The sequence below is a fragment of the Desmodus rotundus genome, chromosome 7, assembly GCF_022682495.2.
Source record: "Desmodus rotundus isolate HL8 chromosome 7, HLdesRot8A.1, whole genome shotgun sequence".
Classification (NCBI taxonomy): Eukaryota; Metazoa; Chordata; class Mammalia; order Chiroptera; family Phyllostomidae; genus Desmodus; species Desmodus rotundus.
The window spans coordinates 34,698,407-34,715,132 of record NC_071393.1 but is presented as its reverse complement, the minus strand read 5'-3'; the positions used below and the strand labels follow the sequence as shown (position 1 = coordinate 34,715,132).

Genomic DNA, 16,726 nt, shown 5'->3' with positions numbered 1-16,726 from the left:
GCCTCCGGTACTCAACCAGACCAAACACCAAACCCGCCACCTAGGGACGTGCCCTGACCTGGGATCAAACCAGCAACTTTTTGGTTAGAGGGTAATGCTCCACCCAACAGAGCCACGTGGACCAGGGCCAGCTCCTGGCTATCAGACCATGAAAGCAACCTTCCAGATTGTTAATAAAAAGTCCCTTGAAAAAATAAAGAGTCACCAGTTCTTTCTTAAGAATCACATATATTTACATTGTGGATCCAGGATACACTTTTTACAGGAATTAAACTGTTTCCAATGGCGTGGCTTTGGAAAGTCCACTCTAAAATGAAGTCACCTGTTGTACCTGTCGTCCTCCTCAACCTTCTTTCTGGGACCAAGCACCATCCCAAGCTCCCCAAGGAGGCCGCCCACTTTAGTTCTCCATGAGGGCCCCAGGCTGGCCTGGGCTGTGGGGACTGCTCTCCAGCTGAGGGGTCGACAGGTGCTCCAGCTCATAGTGCCCGTTGTCAGAGGCCTTGTGTGTGGGTTTCTCTTTCATGCTCTCCTTCTGGCTCCTCTTGTGCTCAATGATCTGCTGGAGCTGGTGCCCAGCATATTCTGGCTTGGTGGTCAGCGGGCTAGCTGGCACGGCCATACCAAGAATGTCTGACACCATGTACGGGCGCAGCCAGCCCACCAGAGGAGTGCTTCCGGGGCTGTAGTGGGTCTGCTTGTGGTAGAAGAGAAGTCCATCTACCTACGGGAAGGGAGACCAGGGATCAAAATGACTCCTGGGCCACACGTTTCCAGGAGAGCCTGTACACACAGGACGGCTCTTGTGGTCCAAATCCTGTTCCTGGCTCACTGCCAAGGGAAAGAGTTCTCGTTTCTCACATATACAGTTTCTCTAAATGAAGAAACGGCCCAGAAAACTAAATTTTAGAAAATAAAAACATAAATAGCACTTTCCTGCTTGTAGGGTGTTTTTCCCCACCACTATTTCACCCTCTGCCCCATGAGGGTGTTTTCGAGACGGCTCAAAGTCCTGGGGGATTCTCCAAAAACACACAGTGAGTAGGAAGCAGAAACTCAGCTGACCCCAGGTCTTCTCTCGCCCCAAATCCCTGCACTTCCACCGCCCAGACGTCTCAGAGTGGGGTGTGTGTCCCACACAGGGAGCAAAGCAGGAGAACTGGACTGACCCCTACGAGACGCTGGGCTGCTGAGCACAGGGGAAGCTGGCTATCAGGAAGCCTTGCTTCCCACGCCATTGTGGGCTGCCTAACCCTCCCCCTAAATTGCCTGTGAGCTGCATTCGGGGAAACTCAGTTTTCCTCAACACGAAGGCCTTCTGTAGTCCCAAATTTTCTTTCCCAGAAGTCATCGACTCCACTCTAAAAGCATTTCTTGTCCGTGTAGCCCTTCTGCTATAAATAAGGTGACGCCTTCTCACCACCTGCTTAATTGACTCCCAGAAATGAAGGCAATGCAGCCTTTGCCATTTTCTCATGCAGGAAGCTGTGATCCTTTCTGCAAAATTATATCCAGTTCAAGCAAAAACTTGTGGGTAACTAGAAAGAATTTTTTTTTAAGAGAATAAAGTTTTTATTCACTCTCCAAGAAAGGAGAAGGGCATGGTGTGGAAAGATACACCAGCCAGAATTGCAAAGGACATGATGGGCAAAGGAAAGTTTGCTTGTTGAGCCTGGAGAGAATAATTGCAGCTTCTAAGGTTGACAAAAGACTGCCCAAGACTGAGGACCTTCTGGAGATGTGAGACTTTCAACGCTAAGACTGGAAAAGTCTGGGGCACAAACTGGGACAAGGGGGCCACCTGCTCCACGTCGCTGCTCTGTGAGCACTGATACACCTAGGGCCCACTTGCTCTCCCTACGGAGGGAGGAAGGAAGGTACGAGTTCAAACCCCTGCAGTCACAGAAGCCCCTCTAGACTTTATAACCTGCACGGCAGGCAAACAAAGGGCCTGGTTCTCAGGCCGACAGCAGGCAGACAAAGAGTGACCTAGGAGTGGGAGCCTTGCCTGGATCCGGGCCTCAGTTTCTGCATCTGGAAAATGAGGGAGTGAGATGAGCTGTCTGTCCAGGGCCCTCCTGGGCCTGGCATTGACTTCCAGGCCTGGCGTTGACTTCCGCAGCAGTGAGCGCATCCCTCCCCAACAGTGACTTTCAGCCCGTTTCCGATGCTTGGACCCAGCAAGGTCAGAAGGCCACTCGAGACTCTGGGTGACCACTCTGTGTCACGCAGTCACATCAGAGCAACAAAGACAGCGGTTTTTTTTACCTCGAAAGGGAAATCCATAGACAGCACCTCACGCAGGCTCTCTGGGGTACAAGGAAAATTCTTTAGCCCCACAAATTTAAACTAAAACACAAATTAGAACAAATTAGTGAATATTACAAATGCGGTCCCAGCAACTGAAAAGCTGTATGAAAGAAGAAAAGTTTTCAGTCTCTTCCTCCCAAACCACCTGTCCTCCCTTTACCCACTAAATTTCTAGGCCAGTGGTCCTCAGCCTTGCTTTATACAGGAGAACCATTTGGGGACTCTTAAAAATGACCGATGCCCAGGCCCTAGCCTGAGATGCTGACTGAAGCGGTCTGGGAGAGGCCCAGGCATTCCTTTTCTTAAGCTCCCCAGTTAACTTGAACACGCAATCAGGGCACAGAACCACGGCCCCGGGTTAGCGCTGGGCATCGCATGTTGTTCTCTCAGGCCTCTGACAGTCGTCGCTTCTGATAAAGGACCAGGGAAAGTTCTTTCACAGCGGCCAGGACCTTGGGACTGAAGCAGTATAACGAAGGGATAGGACAACAAATTCTAAAGTCAGATTGCTGGGTTGAACTCCCAGCTCTGCCAGTCACTTAATCTCTATATGCCTCCATTTCCCCATCTGTAAAATGGATTAATAAAGGTATTTACTTAGGATAATTAAGTGCCTGCTTAACAGGGTTGTCCTGTGGACACAGTGAGATAACAATGTGTGCAGAGCACACAAAACAGCTCCCTGTTCTCCTTCCTCAACGCGCACTTCCAGGGCCTTGTCGATCCATCCGTGGAAGTACTACACTGACCCTGTCTAGTGTCCTCTAACCGTTAACCAATCGCCTTTAAATGTGTCGTAAGCAATCCAGGCAACGCCGACCTGCAGGGCTTACCCACTGAAACGCCCTCACAACAGCGGTCACATATGTAATCACCGGGCGGACAGCAAGCACACTGGGACGACCGCCTGGGCCGAGGGACCCTGGGGAAGGCAGTCCCTCGCTGGGCCTGTGTTTGCAGGTGGAAAATGAGGGAAGTGACTAGACGAGGTCACTCTCAGCTATCAAAATGTGGTCCGCGGACCAGCAGTTTCGGCGTCACCGGGGACCGTGTTAGAAATGTAAATCTGATCAGAAACCCTGGTACTCAGACAGAGAAGTCTTTTTTACCAGGCCCCTCGGTGCTGCTGATGCACGCCACAGGAGCGAACCAAGGTGCCAGCCCTCTGAACACTCTATCAGTGAAAGCAGTTCTTGGCATTTTACATCAACTACTATTTATTGAGAGCCCAGGAGGAGGTGCATATTTTCATCATTTGCTTCTTAGAATAACACTGTCAAGTAGGTGTTTTTAACCTTATTATACAAACGAAGAAACTAAGGCCAAGTGATGTTTTTAACTTACCCGAGTAATCGTTAAAGCCAAAACCAGAATCCAGGTCTGGATGACTGTTAAGCCTATAACCTTCCTAGTATGCCGTACTGTCTCAAAAACAGATAACTTCATTCATAATGCTTCTATTTAGATAGTAGACCAATGCAAACCAATCCCACACAGAAATCTGCAACCCTAACCCCAGGCCTTACAGGATTGAGCTTGGTGTTCTCTCCCAGTCCCTCTTCTTCTGGTAACTTTGAGTGCATCCAGTAGAATCGGAAATCAGTCTGCCGCAGAGAAGGGAAAGAGAAAGACAAAATACTGCTCATCGCAAAGTGTAACAGAAACAGAAACACCCGATTCTAAATTGCACCCAAAACACCCAATTCTACATTTATTAAGACCCAAGCCCTTCTATCATTGCCCTCATATCCCTTAAAACACACTGCCCTAAGGTCAGGAAGATACTTATAAAATCATTGAAGAGTTTTTCTTTTTCTTTTGATGTGCCAGCATGCCATAGAACCTTTATTACTTTTATAATGGCCTCCTATGTTCTCACACTTTCTCGCCAGATGCCTTTGGAGCAAGTGCTTTCCGGGCTGGAGACTTCGGACCCTTCTGAACGTCCGGGGGCGCTGCCTCCTGGCCGCAGCAGTCACCGTTTTGCTGGAACGTTTGCAGCAGCTACACCTTTAGCGGCACGTACTTCTCTGGGAAAAGCTTTCAGGAGAGCTGCCTCCTGAAGCATCCTAACTTCAAGCTTGGTTATGCAGTTCCTCATTTTCTTGGCCTTCATGCTTTGTAATGATCAAAGCCAGTCATCTGGGCTTTGTTTTCTCTGGCTTCCATCTTCTTGGTCCGTGGTGTGGCTGCCCATTTTGTACTGATATCTGCTTTCTGCCAGGCTTGTTGGAGATACTTCTGGCGGGCACTTTGTGAGAACTCCGGGATAAAGTCAGTGAGCTGTGTGCATTTGAAAGGCAAAGCTCGTCTCCTTACTTAGTGCAAGATCATCAACTAAAGCCCAGCTCTGATGAAGCACCTACAACCACGACCAGCTTCCTGGCCCGAAGCCCGAAGGACACGTAGGCCACCCAGCCAGCTTCCGGGAGGCACCTGAGCACCATGCTGGCAGCGTTTGGCGAAAAGGAAGAAGGCCTGAATATTCTTTTCTTAAAATCGAGTAGGATTATTAATAGCAGTAGACCCAACATTTATTATGGAAAACCTATGGTGTGTCCGGCACCAAGTTAAGAACTTTACACACGTAACCTCATTAACCCTCAACCACCCTGTGAGGCTTGTGTTACCATTGTCTCCACTTTACAGGTGAGAGGTCGGGGGCTCGGAGACATTGTGTCACTTGCCCAGGTGCACACAGAAAATACATAAGGGACCAGGACTCTCCAGCTCCAAACCACATTAGGTCGTCTTTTTGTTTTATTTTAATCCTGAGGATTAGAAACTACGATATAGTTGCAAATTCTCATAAACTTCTTTGTTCTCTGAATCACTGATACGTACCTTTCTGTACTTATCTATGTCATTTTCCCCCCTCCATTATTTAGCTTTTGGAAATTAAAAAAATAGTCTTTTCTTTTTCTTAAAGATTTTAATTATTTATTTTTAGAGACAGGGGAAGGGAGAGAGAGAGGGTGAGCAACATCGATGTGCAAGAGAGACATCGATCGGTTGCCTCTCATGCACCCCCAACCAGGTACCTGGCCTGCAACCCAGGCGTGTGCCCTGACTGGGAATTGAACCCTTTGGTTCGCAGGCTGGCACTCAGTCCCCTGAGCCGCACCAGCCAGGCCCAGTCTTTTCTCCATACTGTAACACTGGTGGGCCCTGGCCGGTGTGTCTGTGTTGGCTGGAACATTGTCTCATAGACCAAAAGGTTGTGGGTTCGATTACTCGTCAGGGAATATATCCAGGTCGTAGGTTTGACCCCTGGTCGGGGAGCACATGAGAAGGCAACCAATCAATGTTTCTCTCTCCCTGTCTCCAAAAGCAACGAAAAAATGTTTTGGGAAAAAAAACCAAACCAAACAGGTGGTTCTAGGTATCAAATTCCTATGTTATAAATGCATATTAGGAAATTTCCTTCAACACAATTGAAGGAAAATATGTTCTGGACTGAATTTACAACTTCTGAGTTTTAGGCTTGCCTCTGCACTTGGGCAAAGTACTTAAATCTGTGGCTCTCAAGTTCCATATCTATATGATTAGGGATAACAGTACTTACTTTACAGAGATGTTATAAGGAATTCAACGCGACAATCCTTAAAAGAGTTTAGCGACTCAGGCCCTGGCAGTTACTGTCAGAAGGAGGCCGGTGTGAGAGCTATGAAGGGCCGCCACGGCACGGAATGAAGAAACCTAGCTTTGCGGAGTGTGAAAGGAAACAGCTGCCCGTGGTGATAACCTGGGATTCCCAAACTTGGGCCCGCATCACCTGCAGGCTCGAAAAAACATACGCCACACCCGTCGTTTCTGATTCTGCAGGTCTGAGAATTTGCAGTTCTTGTCTTTTTTTCTCAATTACAGTTGAAATTCCACATTATTTTATATCAGCTTCTGGCAGCCAACAGTGTTTAGACATTTATGTAACTTATGAAGTGATCCCCCGATAAGCCTATTACCTCACCTGACACCACACACAATTATTACAAGATTACTGACTATATTCCCTAGGTACCTGACGCCCCCGTGACTATTCTGTAACTGACAATTTGTGCTTCTTAATTGCTTCGCCTTTTAAACCAGCCCTTCAAGCCCCTCGAATCTGACAACCATCAGTTTGTTCTCTGCATCTGTGAGCCTGTTTCTGCTGTTTGATCACGTTTGTTCTTTAGCTTCCACATGTAAGTAAAATCATGTAGTACTCGTCTTTCCCTGTCCGACTTATTTCATTTAGCACATTACCTTCTAAGTCCATCCCCAGATGTCACAAATGCTAAGATTTCCTTTTCGTGGCCAAATAACGTGCCCCCCTCTCCTTCATCCAATCGTCAATTGACGGGCACTTGGGCGGCTTCCGAATCTTGGTATTGTAAATAATGCTGCAATGAACATCTATCTTTTGAACTAGTGTTTTGGATTTCTTCAGATAAGTATTGAGGTAGACTTTCTGGGTAATAAAGTAATTCTATTTTTAACGTTTTGAAGAAACTCCAAATACTGTTTTCCACAGTGGCTGCACGAATTTGCAATACCACTAACAGTGCTCGAGAGTTGCCTTTCCGCCACATCCTGACCCACACTCGTTTGTGGATTGATTGATGACGGCCATTCTGACAGGCCTGAAATGATACCCACTGTGGTTTAACTTGCATCTCTCTGAATAGAGACATTGAGCATCTTTTCATACGTCTGTTGGCCTCTGCATGTCCTCTTTGAAGAAATGTCAATTTCGATCCTCTACCCATTTTTTAATTGGATGGTTTGATTTTTGGTGTTGAATTGCATGAGTTCATTATAAATTTTGGATATTAACCCCTTATTGGATGTATTATTGGCGAATATGTTCTCCCGTTCAGTGGTTTGTCTTTCTGTTTTGATGATGGTTTCCTTTGCTGTGCAGAAACTTTAGTTTGATATAGTTCCATTTCTTTATTTGCAATTTTGTGTGCCTTGTCCAAAGAGATGCATCAGAAAAAAATATTACTAAGAGCAATGCCAAAGAGTAAATTTATTGCCTATGTTTTCTTCTAGGACTTCTATGGTATCAGGTCCAGCACCTAAGTATTCAATTCATTTTGACTTTCTTCTTGTATACAGTTTAAGAAAGTGGTCTAGATACCTAAAACAAAAACAAGAGCAAACTAGGCAAACAACTAGAACAGGAACAGAACCATAGAGATGGAGATCACATGGAGGGTTGTCAATAGGGTAGTGGGAGGGGGAGGGGGGGAAGGTACAGAGAATAAGTAGCATAGATGATAGGTGGAAAATAGACAGGGGGAGGGTAAGAATAGTGTAGGAAATGTAGAAGCCAAAGAACTTATAAGTATGACCCATGGACATGAACTATAGGGGGGGAATGTGGGAGGGAGGGGGTGGGCAGGATGGAGTGGAGTGAGAGGGGGGAATGGGACAACTGTAATAGCATAATCAATAAATATATTTTTTTAAAAAAGAAAGTGGTCTATTTCTTTTTTACATGTATCTGTCCAGTTTCCCCAACACCTTAAAAAGTGATCACCCTGCTATAGCTACTGTCCATCTGGCATCAGTTACTAAACTATTATTGACCACATTCCCGATGCTGTACATCCTGATTCCATACCCACATGACTGTTCTGTAGCTGCCAATCGGTACGTGGTACTTGCTGTCCCATGTGTGGACCACGTCGGGAACTTGCACATCACCCTTGCCCAGAAGCCATGCTAATCTCTGCATTATTCCATTTTTTGTACATCTGCTGCCGAGGGAAGCAAGTTTTACTTCTTCCTTTGAAATTTAGGTGTTTTTATTTCATTTTCTCACATTATGTTGAATAAAAGTAATGAAAATGGACATCCTTGTCCTGTTCCTCACCTTACGTACCTTTACCTTTTCTCCACTGGGTATGATGTTAGCTGTGGGTTTGTCATACCTGTATGACCTTCACTGTATTGAGTTATGTTCCTTTTATCCCCAATTTGCTGAGAGTTTTTATATTAAAGTAGTGCTGAATTTTGTCAGATGCTATTTCTGCATCCACTGAGATGATCATACGATTTTTATCTTTCATTTTAAGTGGTGGATCACGTTAACTGATTTGCATATATAGAAGCAACCTTCCATCCCAGGAATAACTCTCTCTTGGTCCTTAAAAAATATTTTTAATGTATTACTGAATTCAGTTTGCCAGTATTTTGCTGAGGATTTTTGCACCTATGTTCATTACAAATATTGGTCTATAATTATCATTTTTGTAATGTCTCTGTCAGGCTTTGTAATCAAGGTAATGCTGGCCTCATAAAATGAGCTTGGAACATTCCCTCCTGAATTTTTTGGAATAGTTTGAGTAGGACAGGTCTTAATTCATTTTCAAATATATGGTAAAATTTACATGTGAGACATTCAGTGGAGGGGTTTTCATTTCTTGGGAGGTTTTTGATTACTGAATCAATTTTGGTTGGTAGTAATCGGTCTACTGAGATAGTTTTTTCTTGAAACATTCTTGGAAAATTGTATGTTACTAGAAATGTATCTATTTCTTCCAAATTGTCCAATTTTGGGAATACAATTGTAATATTTTCTTATAACCCTTTGCATTTCTGTGGTGTCACTTGTCACTTCTTTTTCATTTCTGACTTTACTTATTTGGGTCCTCCCCTGTTTCTTGATGAGTCCCATAAAAAGTCCATCAACCCTGTTTATATTTTCAAAAAACCATCTCCTGATTTCATTGATCTTTTATATTGTTTTTTCAGACTTTATGTCAAGTTTTTCCACTCTGACCTTTATTATTTCCTTCCTTCTACTTACTCTGGGCTTTGTTTGCTGTTCTTTTTCTTTTACTTTTTTAGATTTTATTTATTTTAGAGAGGAGATAGGAGAGAGAAAGAGAGAGAGAGAAACATCAATGTGTGGTAGCCTCTTGCACCACCACAACTGGGGACCTGGCCCACAACCCAGGCATGTGCCCTGACTGGGAACTGAACCAGTGACCCTTTGGTTTGTAGGCTGGCACTCGATCCACTGAGCCACACCAGCCAGGGCTCTAGTTCTTTTAGGTGCAGTGTTAGGTTGTTTGAGATTTTTCTTGCTTCTGGAGCTAGCTCTATAATGCTGTGAACTTCCCTCTCAGGACTGTTTTCTTTTTCTTTTATTAATATATTTTATTGATTATGCTATTACAGTTGTCTCATTTTTTTTCTCCCCTTTATTCCCTCCTGCCCTATAGCCCACTACCACTATCATTCCCCCACCTTAGTTCATGTCCATGGGTCGTACATGTAAGTTCTTTGGCTTCTCCATTCCCTATACTATTCTTACCCTCCCCGTCTATTTTCTACCTACCATTTATGCTTCTTATTTTCTGTACCTTTTCCCTGTCTCTCCCCCTCCCACTCCCCTGTTGATAACCCTCCGTGTGATCTCCATTTCTGTGATTCTGTTCCTGTTCTAGTTGTTTTAGTTCGTTTTTGTCTTTGCTCTTTTTTAAGTTTGGTTGTTGGTAGTTATGAGTTTGTTGTAATTTTACTGTCTGTATTTTTGAACTTCTATTTCTTAGATAAGTCCCATTAACATTTCATATACTAAGGACTTGGTGATGATGAACTCCTTTAACTTGACCTTATCTGGGAAGCACTTTATCTGCCCTTCCATTCTAAATGAAAGCTTTGCTGGACAGAGTAATCTTGGATATAGGTCCTTGCCTTTCACGACTTGGAATACTTCTTTCCAGCTCCTTCTTTCCTGCAAGGTTTCTTTTGGGAAATCAGCTGACAGTCTTATGGGAACTCCTTTGTAGGTAACTGTCTCCTTTTCCCTTGCTTTTAGGATTCTCTCCTTATCTTTCATCTTGGCTAATGTAATGATGATGTGCCTTGGTGTGTGCTTCCTTGGGTCCAACTTCTTTGGGACTCTCTGAGCTTCCTGGACTTCCTGGAAGTTTATTTCCTTTGCCAGATTAGGGAAGTTCTCCTTCATTATTTGTTCAAGTAAGTTTTCAATTTCTTGCTCTTCCTCATCTCCTTCTGGCACCCCTATGATTCGGATATTGGAACGTTTCAAGATGTCCTGGAGGTTCCTAAGCTTCTCCTCATTTAAAAAAAAAATTTGTTTCTTCATTTTGTTTTGGTTGAATGTTTCTTTCTTTCTTCTGGTCCAAATCATTAATTGAGTACCAGTTTCCTTCCCTTCACTGTTGGTTCCCTGTATATTTTCCTTTATTTTTCTTTGTATAGCCTTCATCTCTCCCTTCATTTTGCAACCAAGCTCAATCACTTCTGTGAGCCTCCTTATTACCAGTGTTTTGAACTCTGCATCTGATAGTTTGGCTTCATTGCTTAGTCCTATTTTTGGAGCTTTGATCTGTTCTTTTATTTGAGCCATTATTTTGTATCAGTGCACTTATTATATATATTGTAAGGGGAGGAGCCTTAGGTATTCACCAGGGCGGGGGCAACCCAGGTTACCATGTTGTGATGCTGTACATGGGGGAGGGGTCGGAGAGGGAACAATGCTGGTTGCTCTGCTCTCGGCTGGCTTTCAGTCACTTCCCCTACTACCCACAAGCAAATAGGGCCCTTCTGGTGCTGAACAACAGGTGGGTGGTTTTGTGTAGGGTCTAGGACCCTGTGGGTCTCTCCAATGAACTCTTCTGTGAGGCTGGGAGTTTCTCCTGCCTCCTCAACTCCCACATGTTTTTCCAGTCAGAGACTTTATTCAGGCTTTATTTCCCTGCACTGGAACCCTGGCTTCCCGGGTCAGTGTGGCTCCCTAATTGTTCCTCCTGCTTTATCTGAACACAAATGTGGGACCGTCCACTCCACCCACTGCCACCTTGCCTGGTCCATCTGCCGCTGCCTTGCTGCTAGTCCTCTCCACACTGGCTGCCCATCTCTGCCCCTCTTACTGGTCTGGATGAGTGTTTCTTTAACTCTTTGGTTGTCGGGCTTCCATACAGTTTGACTTTTCTGGTTGTTCTGGTTATTTTTTGTTTTTAAATTTGTTGTCCTTCTTTTCGTCTTGAGAGCAGGAAAGTGTGTCTGCCTACGCCTCCATCTTGGCCCTCCTGACTGTTTTCACTGTGTCCCATAGATTTGGGGTTACTGTTTGTTCATTTTCATTTTTTCCCAGGAAACCCTTAGTCTCATTGTTAATGCATTCACTTTTTTAAAAAAAGATTTTATTTATTTATTTTTAGAGAGAGGGTGAAGGGAGGAGGGAAAGAAAGGGAGGGAAACATCAATGTGCAAGAGACAGATTAATCAGTTGCTTCTTGCAAGCTCCCAGCCAGGGACCTAACCTGCCACCCAGGCACGTTCCCTGACCGGGAATCAAACCGGCGACCTTTTGGTTCACAGGCTGGGAATCAATCCACTGAGCCACACCAGCCAGGGCTGCATTCATTATTTAAGAATATGTTATTTAGCCTCCATGTGTTTTGAGTGTTTTCCACTTTTTAAAAATAATTGTATTTGAGCCCTGGCTGCTGTGGCTCTGTGGACTGAGTGCTGGCCTGTGAACCAAAAGGTCGCCAGTTTGACAGGGCACTTGCCTGGGTTGCAGGCCAGGTCCCCAGTAAGGGGCACCCAAGAGGCAACCACACACTGATGTTTCTCTCCCTCTCTTTCTCCCTCCCTTCCCTCTCTCTAAAAATAAATAAATAAAAATCTTTAAAATTGTATTTGATTTCTAGTTTCATACCATTGTGGCTGGAAAAGATGCTTGCTATGATTTCAATCTTCTTAGGTTTATCGAGAACTGTTTTGTGTCCTAACATTGGAAAATGTTCCATGTGCACCTGAAAAGAATGTATTTCCTGCTGCTTCGGGGTAGAGCGCTCAAAAATATCAAATCAATCTGACCTAACGTGTTATTTAAGGCCGCATTTCCCTGGTGACTTTCCGTCTGGAAGACCTACCCACTGAGAACGATGGGGTGTTAACCCCCACTGTGACTGTAATTTGGTCAGTCTCCCCCTTTGTGCCCGTCAGCATCTGCTTCATATACTGCGGGGCTCCTGTGTCGGTTGCATAAGTGTTTACAAGGGTAATTTTTCTTGTTGGATTGATCCCTTTATTATGAAATGTCCTTCGTTTTCTCTTACGAGAGCCTTTCCCCATCACCATTTATCCCCCGTAGACGCCTCCACCTCCACCTCCTCCCTGTCCCTGCAATCCCCACACTGTCGTTACAGACTTTGGTTTAAAGTCTATTTTGTCTGACATAAGTCTTCCTACCCCAGCTTTTTTTCCCATTTCATTTGCGTGAAGTATCTTTTCCCATCTCTTTATTTCAGTTTGTGTGTCTTTTGACCTGAAACGGGTCTCTTGTAGACAGCATATGTGTGGGTCTTATTTTATTAACCATTCAGGTACCCTGTCTTTTGATTGGAACATTTAATCTACTTACCATATTTTTCCAGGTATAATACATACTTTTTGGCTAAATTTTTGAGGGAAAAATAAGGATGTGAATTATACATGGGGACAATGTGAAGCAGGTGGAGTGGGGTCCAGGGAATCATCAGGCCAGAGCGAGTGGAGCTCACCAGGTTAGTGCGAGTCTGATTTGGCTGAATGGGAGAAGGGCTCAACACAGGGACAACGGCGGCTGTCCCTCCCGCCCTCACCCTGAAACCACACTCTCAGTTTCTCCCTGTATGTCTCCGACATCGCCCAAGCTTTTGTCCCTTCCCTGGAGCCCAGGGTGAGTGCTTGCAAGCAGAGTCTGTGCACAGGCCCTTTAGGAGGACACCTGGTATTCCAGCAGCCTTCCGTCTCACCCATATGGATGAAATCCCCACTGATTTTCATAGCCAGATGTTCACTCCTCTTCCCGGCCCTAGTGCTCAGGGCTGGGGTGGCCAGTGTGGGGCCGTGACCTCTGGTTCTTAAGGGGGTCCTGTGCGGCTGAGATGTCTCCAATTCATGGGTGTGGAACCAGCCTGTTCCTCAGCTCTGCCCCTCCTAACAGTCTCGGTATGGCTTCTTCTGTATATCTTAGCTATAGCTGTTCGGTTCAGCTTCTATCTACATGGTTCTCCAATTCAGTTGCAATTCTGATGTGGTCGTGGAAGGAGGCGACCACAGCACTTACCTACTCCACCCCTGTGACAGGAGCTCCTGGGAATCTGCATTTCTAGTAACGTGGAGAACCACCACAATAAACTAATTGGTAGGGAGCATAAAGTTCCCCACTATAAAACTGGGACAATGCTGGCAGACTGTCAGGAACAGACATGGAGCCTGAGGGGCTGACTCTGCCTCATCATGATGACGTACTGTCACTTATAAGAATCACCAATTTCAGGAAAAACACTGGGGGAATTTGAAACTTGAGGAGGGAATGCTGGGGCCTCTCCTCACTTGGAAAATCTCCTTCTATAGCTACCACCTCAGAGATTCAAGGCTTTGAGTTTGAAAGGTGCTGCCATCTTCAGGGTCAGGATGTAGCTAGTGAAGGAGGAGAGGTGGCAAGAGCCCACCGGATGACGTCTCACACTCCACCTTCTCTTCCTCGCACAAAGGCGTCCCCTTCCCCCACAATCTTCCCAGCCAGCAGTCCTCCCACACTCTGGAAAGGACAACGGGAAGCTGCAGCTTCTGCAACGTCCCAGCCTAACCCTCTGCTCGATTTCTTCCTTTCCTCCCGTCAAGAATTTGCCCTGGCTGGTGCGGCTCAGTGAATTGAGTGTCAGCCTGTGATCTGAAAGGTCGTCGGTTTGATTCCTAGTCAGGGAAGCACGCGCCTGGGTTGCAGGCCAGGTCCCTGGTTGTGGGCGTGCAAGATGCAACTAACTACTGTTTCTCTCCCTCTCTTTCTCCCTCCCTTTCCCTCTCTCTGAAAATAAATAAATAAAGTCTTAAGGAAAAAAAAAAGAACTTGCTATACTTCCCTTACTTTCTCCTTTAAAAAAACAAAAAAAAACAAAAAAAACCCCAGCCCTGGCTGGTGTGGCTGAGTGGATTGGGCGCAGGACTGCGAACCAAAAGGTCACCAGTTCAAATCCTGGTCGGGGCGCATGCCTGGGTTACAGGCCAGGTCCCCAATGGGGGGTATGTGAGAGGCAACCACACACTGATGTTTCTCTCCCTCTCTTTCTCCTTCCCTTCCCCTCTCTCTATAAATAAATAAATAAAATCTTAAAAAAAAAAAAAAGAAAGAAAGAAAGAAAGCTAATTTGCCCTGGCTGGCATGGCTCAGTTGGTTGGAGTTAATTGATATAAGCAAATCAATTAACGTCACCCTGAAAACTGAAATGAAAGGCTGCAGGTTTGATTCTTGGTCGGCGCGCGTACCCAGGCTGTGAGTTTGGTCCCAGTGAGGGAGCGTACAAGAGGCAACAGACATTTCTCACATCAGTGTTTCTCTCCCCCTCCCTTCCTCTCTCTGAAACCAGTGAGCATGTCCTCGGGTGAGGACTGAAAAAGAAAAAGCTAATTTAAACACACTCAAAGAAGCACTGAGTCATGTTCTTTATACACACATCCTCCACACACCAAGAACCCATATACGGAGCCATTTCCCCAGGAGGAGGGAAGAGAACAAAAGACACGAGGGCTCATCAACCCTTACCTGGCAGTCATAAAAAGGGTGCCCCCGCCAGCACATCACATCCAGCACGTAGTAGGTCTGCTTCACTTCACTGTAAATGCAGTCCAGAATGGTGTAGTCTGGGACACAGTGCAGAAACTCGTTACAGGGTACCCCTCCAATCAGGGTCCCCACGCCGCAATCCAGGGAGCTGCATCTTAGGGCTTGGGGACTGAGCCCAGTAGTCCTTGTTGCTGGCAGCAAGCACCAGCCCCGAGGAATCAGAACTCAGCAGGGAGTGCCTTCTTCATGAGGCCGCTGAAGGGAGACCTGGCTAGGACAGCGCAAGAGGGATCCAGGCAACCCTTAAGCCAGGTGGAAATTCTGAACTTTAGATAAATTGGGACACTTACTCACCTTGGAGAAGATCACCTTTACAACTACTTTTTACGATTTTATTTATTTATTTTAAGAGAAAGGGAAAGGGAAGGAGAAAGAGAGGGAGAGAAACATTGATGTGAGAGAGAAACATTGATGGGTTGCCTCTCATTCTGGCCCCAACTAGAGACCAACCCTGCCACCCAGGCCTGGGCCCTGACTGGCTATCCATCAGCGACCTTTGCTTTGTGGGACGACGTCCCACCAACTGAGCCGCGCTGATCAGTGCTACAGCTAATTTTTGAGTTCCTCTCCTGGGCACTGTGTTATACGGGGATATTAACTACTAGTCCCTGCCTTTTAGGAAGTTACAATCCAGTTAAGGAGGTAAGATGATCACACAGGAAAGAACCAAGAGATGAATTACACAACTCTGACTAGTGTGGCTCAGCTGGTTCAGTGTTGTTTCACAAAGTGAAGGGTTGCCGGTTCGATTCCCTGTCAGGGCACAAGCCTGGGTTTTGGGTTTGGTCCCTGGTTGGGGGCACACACAGGAAGCAACCGATAGATGTTTCTCTCACACAGTGATGTTTCTCTCCCTTTCTTTCTTCCTCCCTCCCTTCCTCACTAAATAAATAAATAAATAATTTTTTAAAAAGAGAGAGATCACCCTGGCTGGTGTGGCTCAGTGGGTTGAGCACTGGCCTGGGAATCAAATGGTCACTGCTTAGATTCCCAGTCAGGGCGCATGCCTGGGTTGCAGGCCAATTGGGAGCATGTGAGAGGCAACCAGTCAATGTTTCTTTCCCTCTCTTTCTCCCTGCCTTCCCCTTTCTCTAAAAGTAGATAGGTAAAATCTTTAAAAAAAAAAAAAAAGAGAGAGAGTGAGAGAGAGAGACGGAGAGAGATGAACTATACAGCACAAACTGAGAACAGTGGGAATTCCAGAAAAATAGAGGGATTGGAGCAAGCAGGAAATGCTTCACTAAAGACATGTGATATGAACAGTCTTCTGGGATAAGAGAATTAAAACAACAGGGCAGAGGGGAGGTGGGAGGGCATTCCAGGCCAGAGTATTAAAGTTGCACGAGCAAAGGCCCAGAGGTAGAATAAACTGGGTATATTTGGGGAGCAAGGAGGCAAACCAGACAAACAGAGCGAATGATGGACATGGAGAGCAGGGAAAAGACGCAAGGATGGGCGGAGCAAAGCCACCCTGTGAGGGGCTCTGAAAGTCAAGAGAGAAAGAAAGGAGTCCGAGCTCAGTGTGGAGGGTACGAGGAACCACCAGGGGAGCTGGGCAGGTGGGGAGAGAGCAGGGTTCAGCCCAGGGTGGGCAAATTATTTACCCTCCACAGTACAGTCTCCTCAGATAAGCTCAGGTGGGAGGGAAAATCTTAGGTTAGGGTAACAATAAAGGAGAAGAGGGAACTGGGCAGGGAAGCCCCAGCAACAGCTTACTGCACATTACACTCAGCATTCTGAGGGACCTTCCCCAATGGCAGCTGCCGGCCTGTAATG

At 45.8% G+C, this 16,726-nt stretch overlaps 1 protein-coding gene and 1 pseudogene across 4 annotated transcripts in view; both read right to left on the bottom strand.

The window, feature by feature from the left end:
• Positions 1-205: 205 nt before the first annotated feature.
• The window catches only part of SNUPN (snurportin 1), a 33,626-nt gene continuing 17,105 nt past the window's right edge, over positions 206-16,726 (bottom strand). For 2 of the 4 annotated variants that reach the window (XM_024557370.4, XM_024557372.4), the window contains exons 6-9: positions 14,870-14,967; positions 3,837-3,914; positions 2,269-2,349; positions 208-724 (exon numbers count right to left, since the gene is read on the bottom strand). In XM_024557370.4, the coding sequence (XP_024413138.2) occupies positions 401-724; positions 2,269-2,349; positions 3,837-3,914; positions 14,870-14,967 (581 nt within the window). In that variant the 3' untranslated portion in view covers positions 208-400. Of the gene's footprint in view, positions 725-2,268; positions 2,350-3,836; positions 3,915-14,869; positions 14,968-16,726 lie in introns of all 4 variants that reach the window. The other 2 variants (XM_071221921.1, XM_024557371.4) reach the window with 2 other exon arrangements.
• LOC123479430 (large ribosomal subunit protein eL14 pseudogene) lies at positions 3,939-7,588 on the bottom strand (annotated as a pseudogene).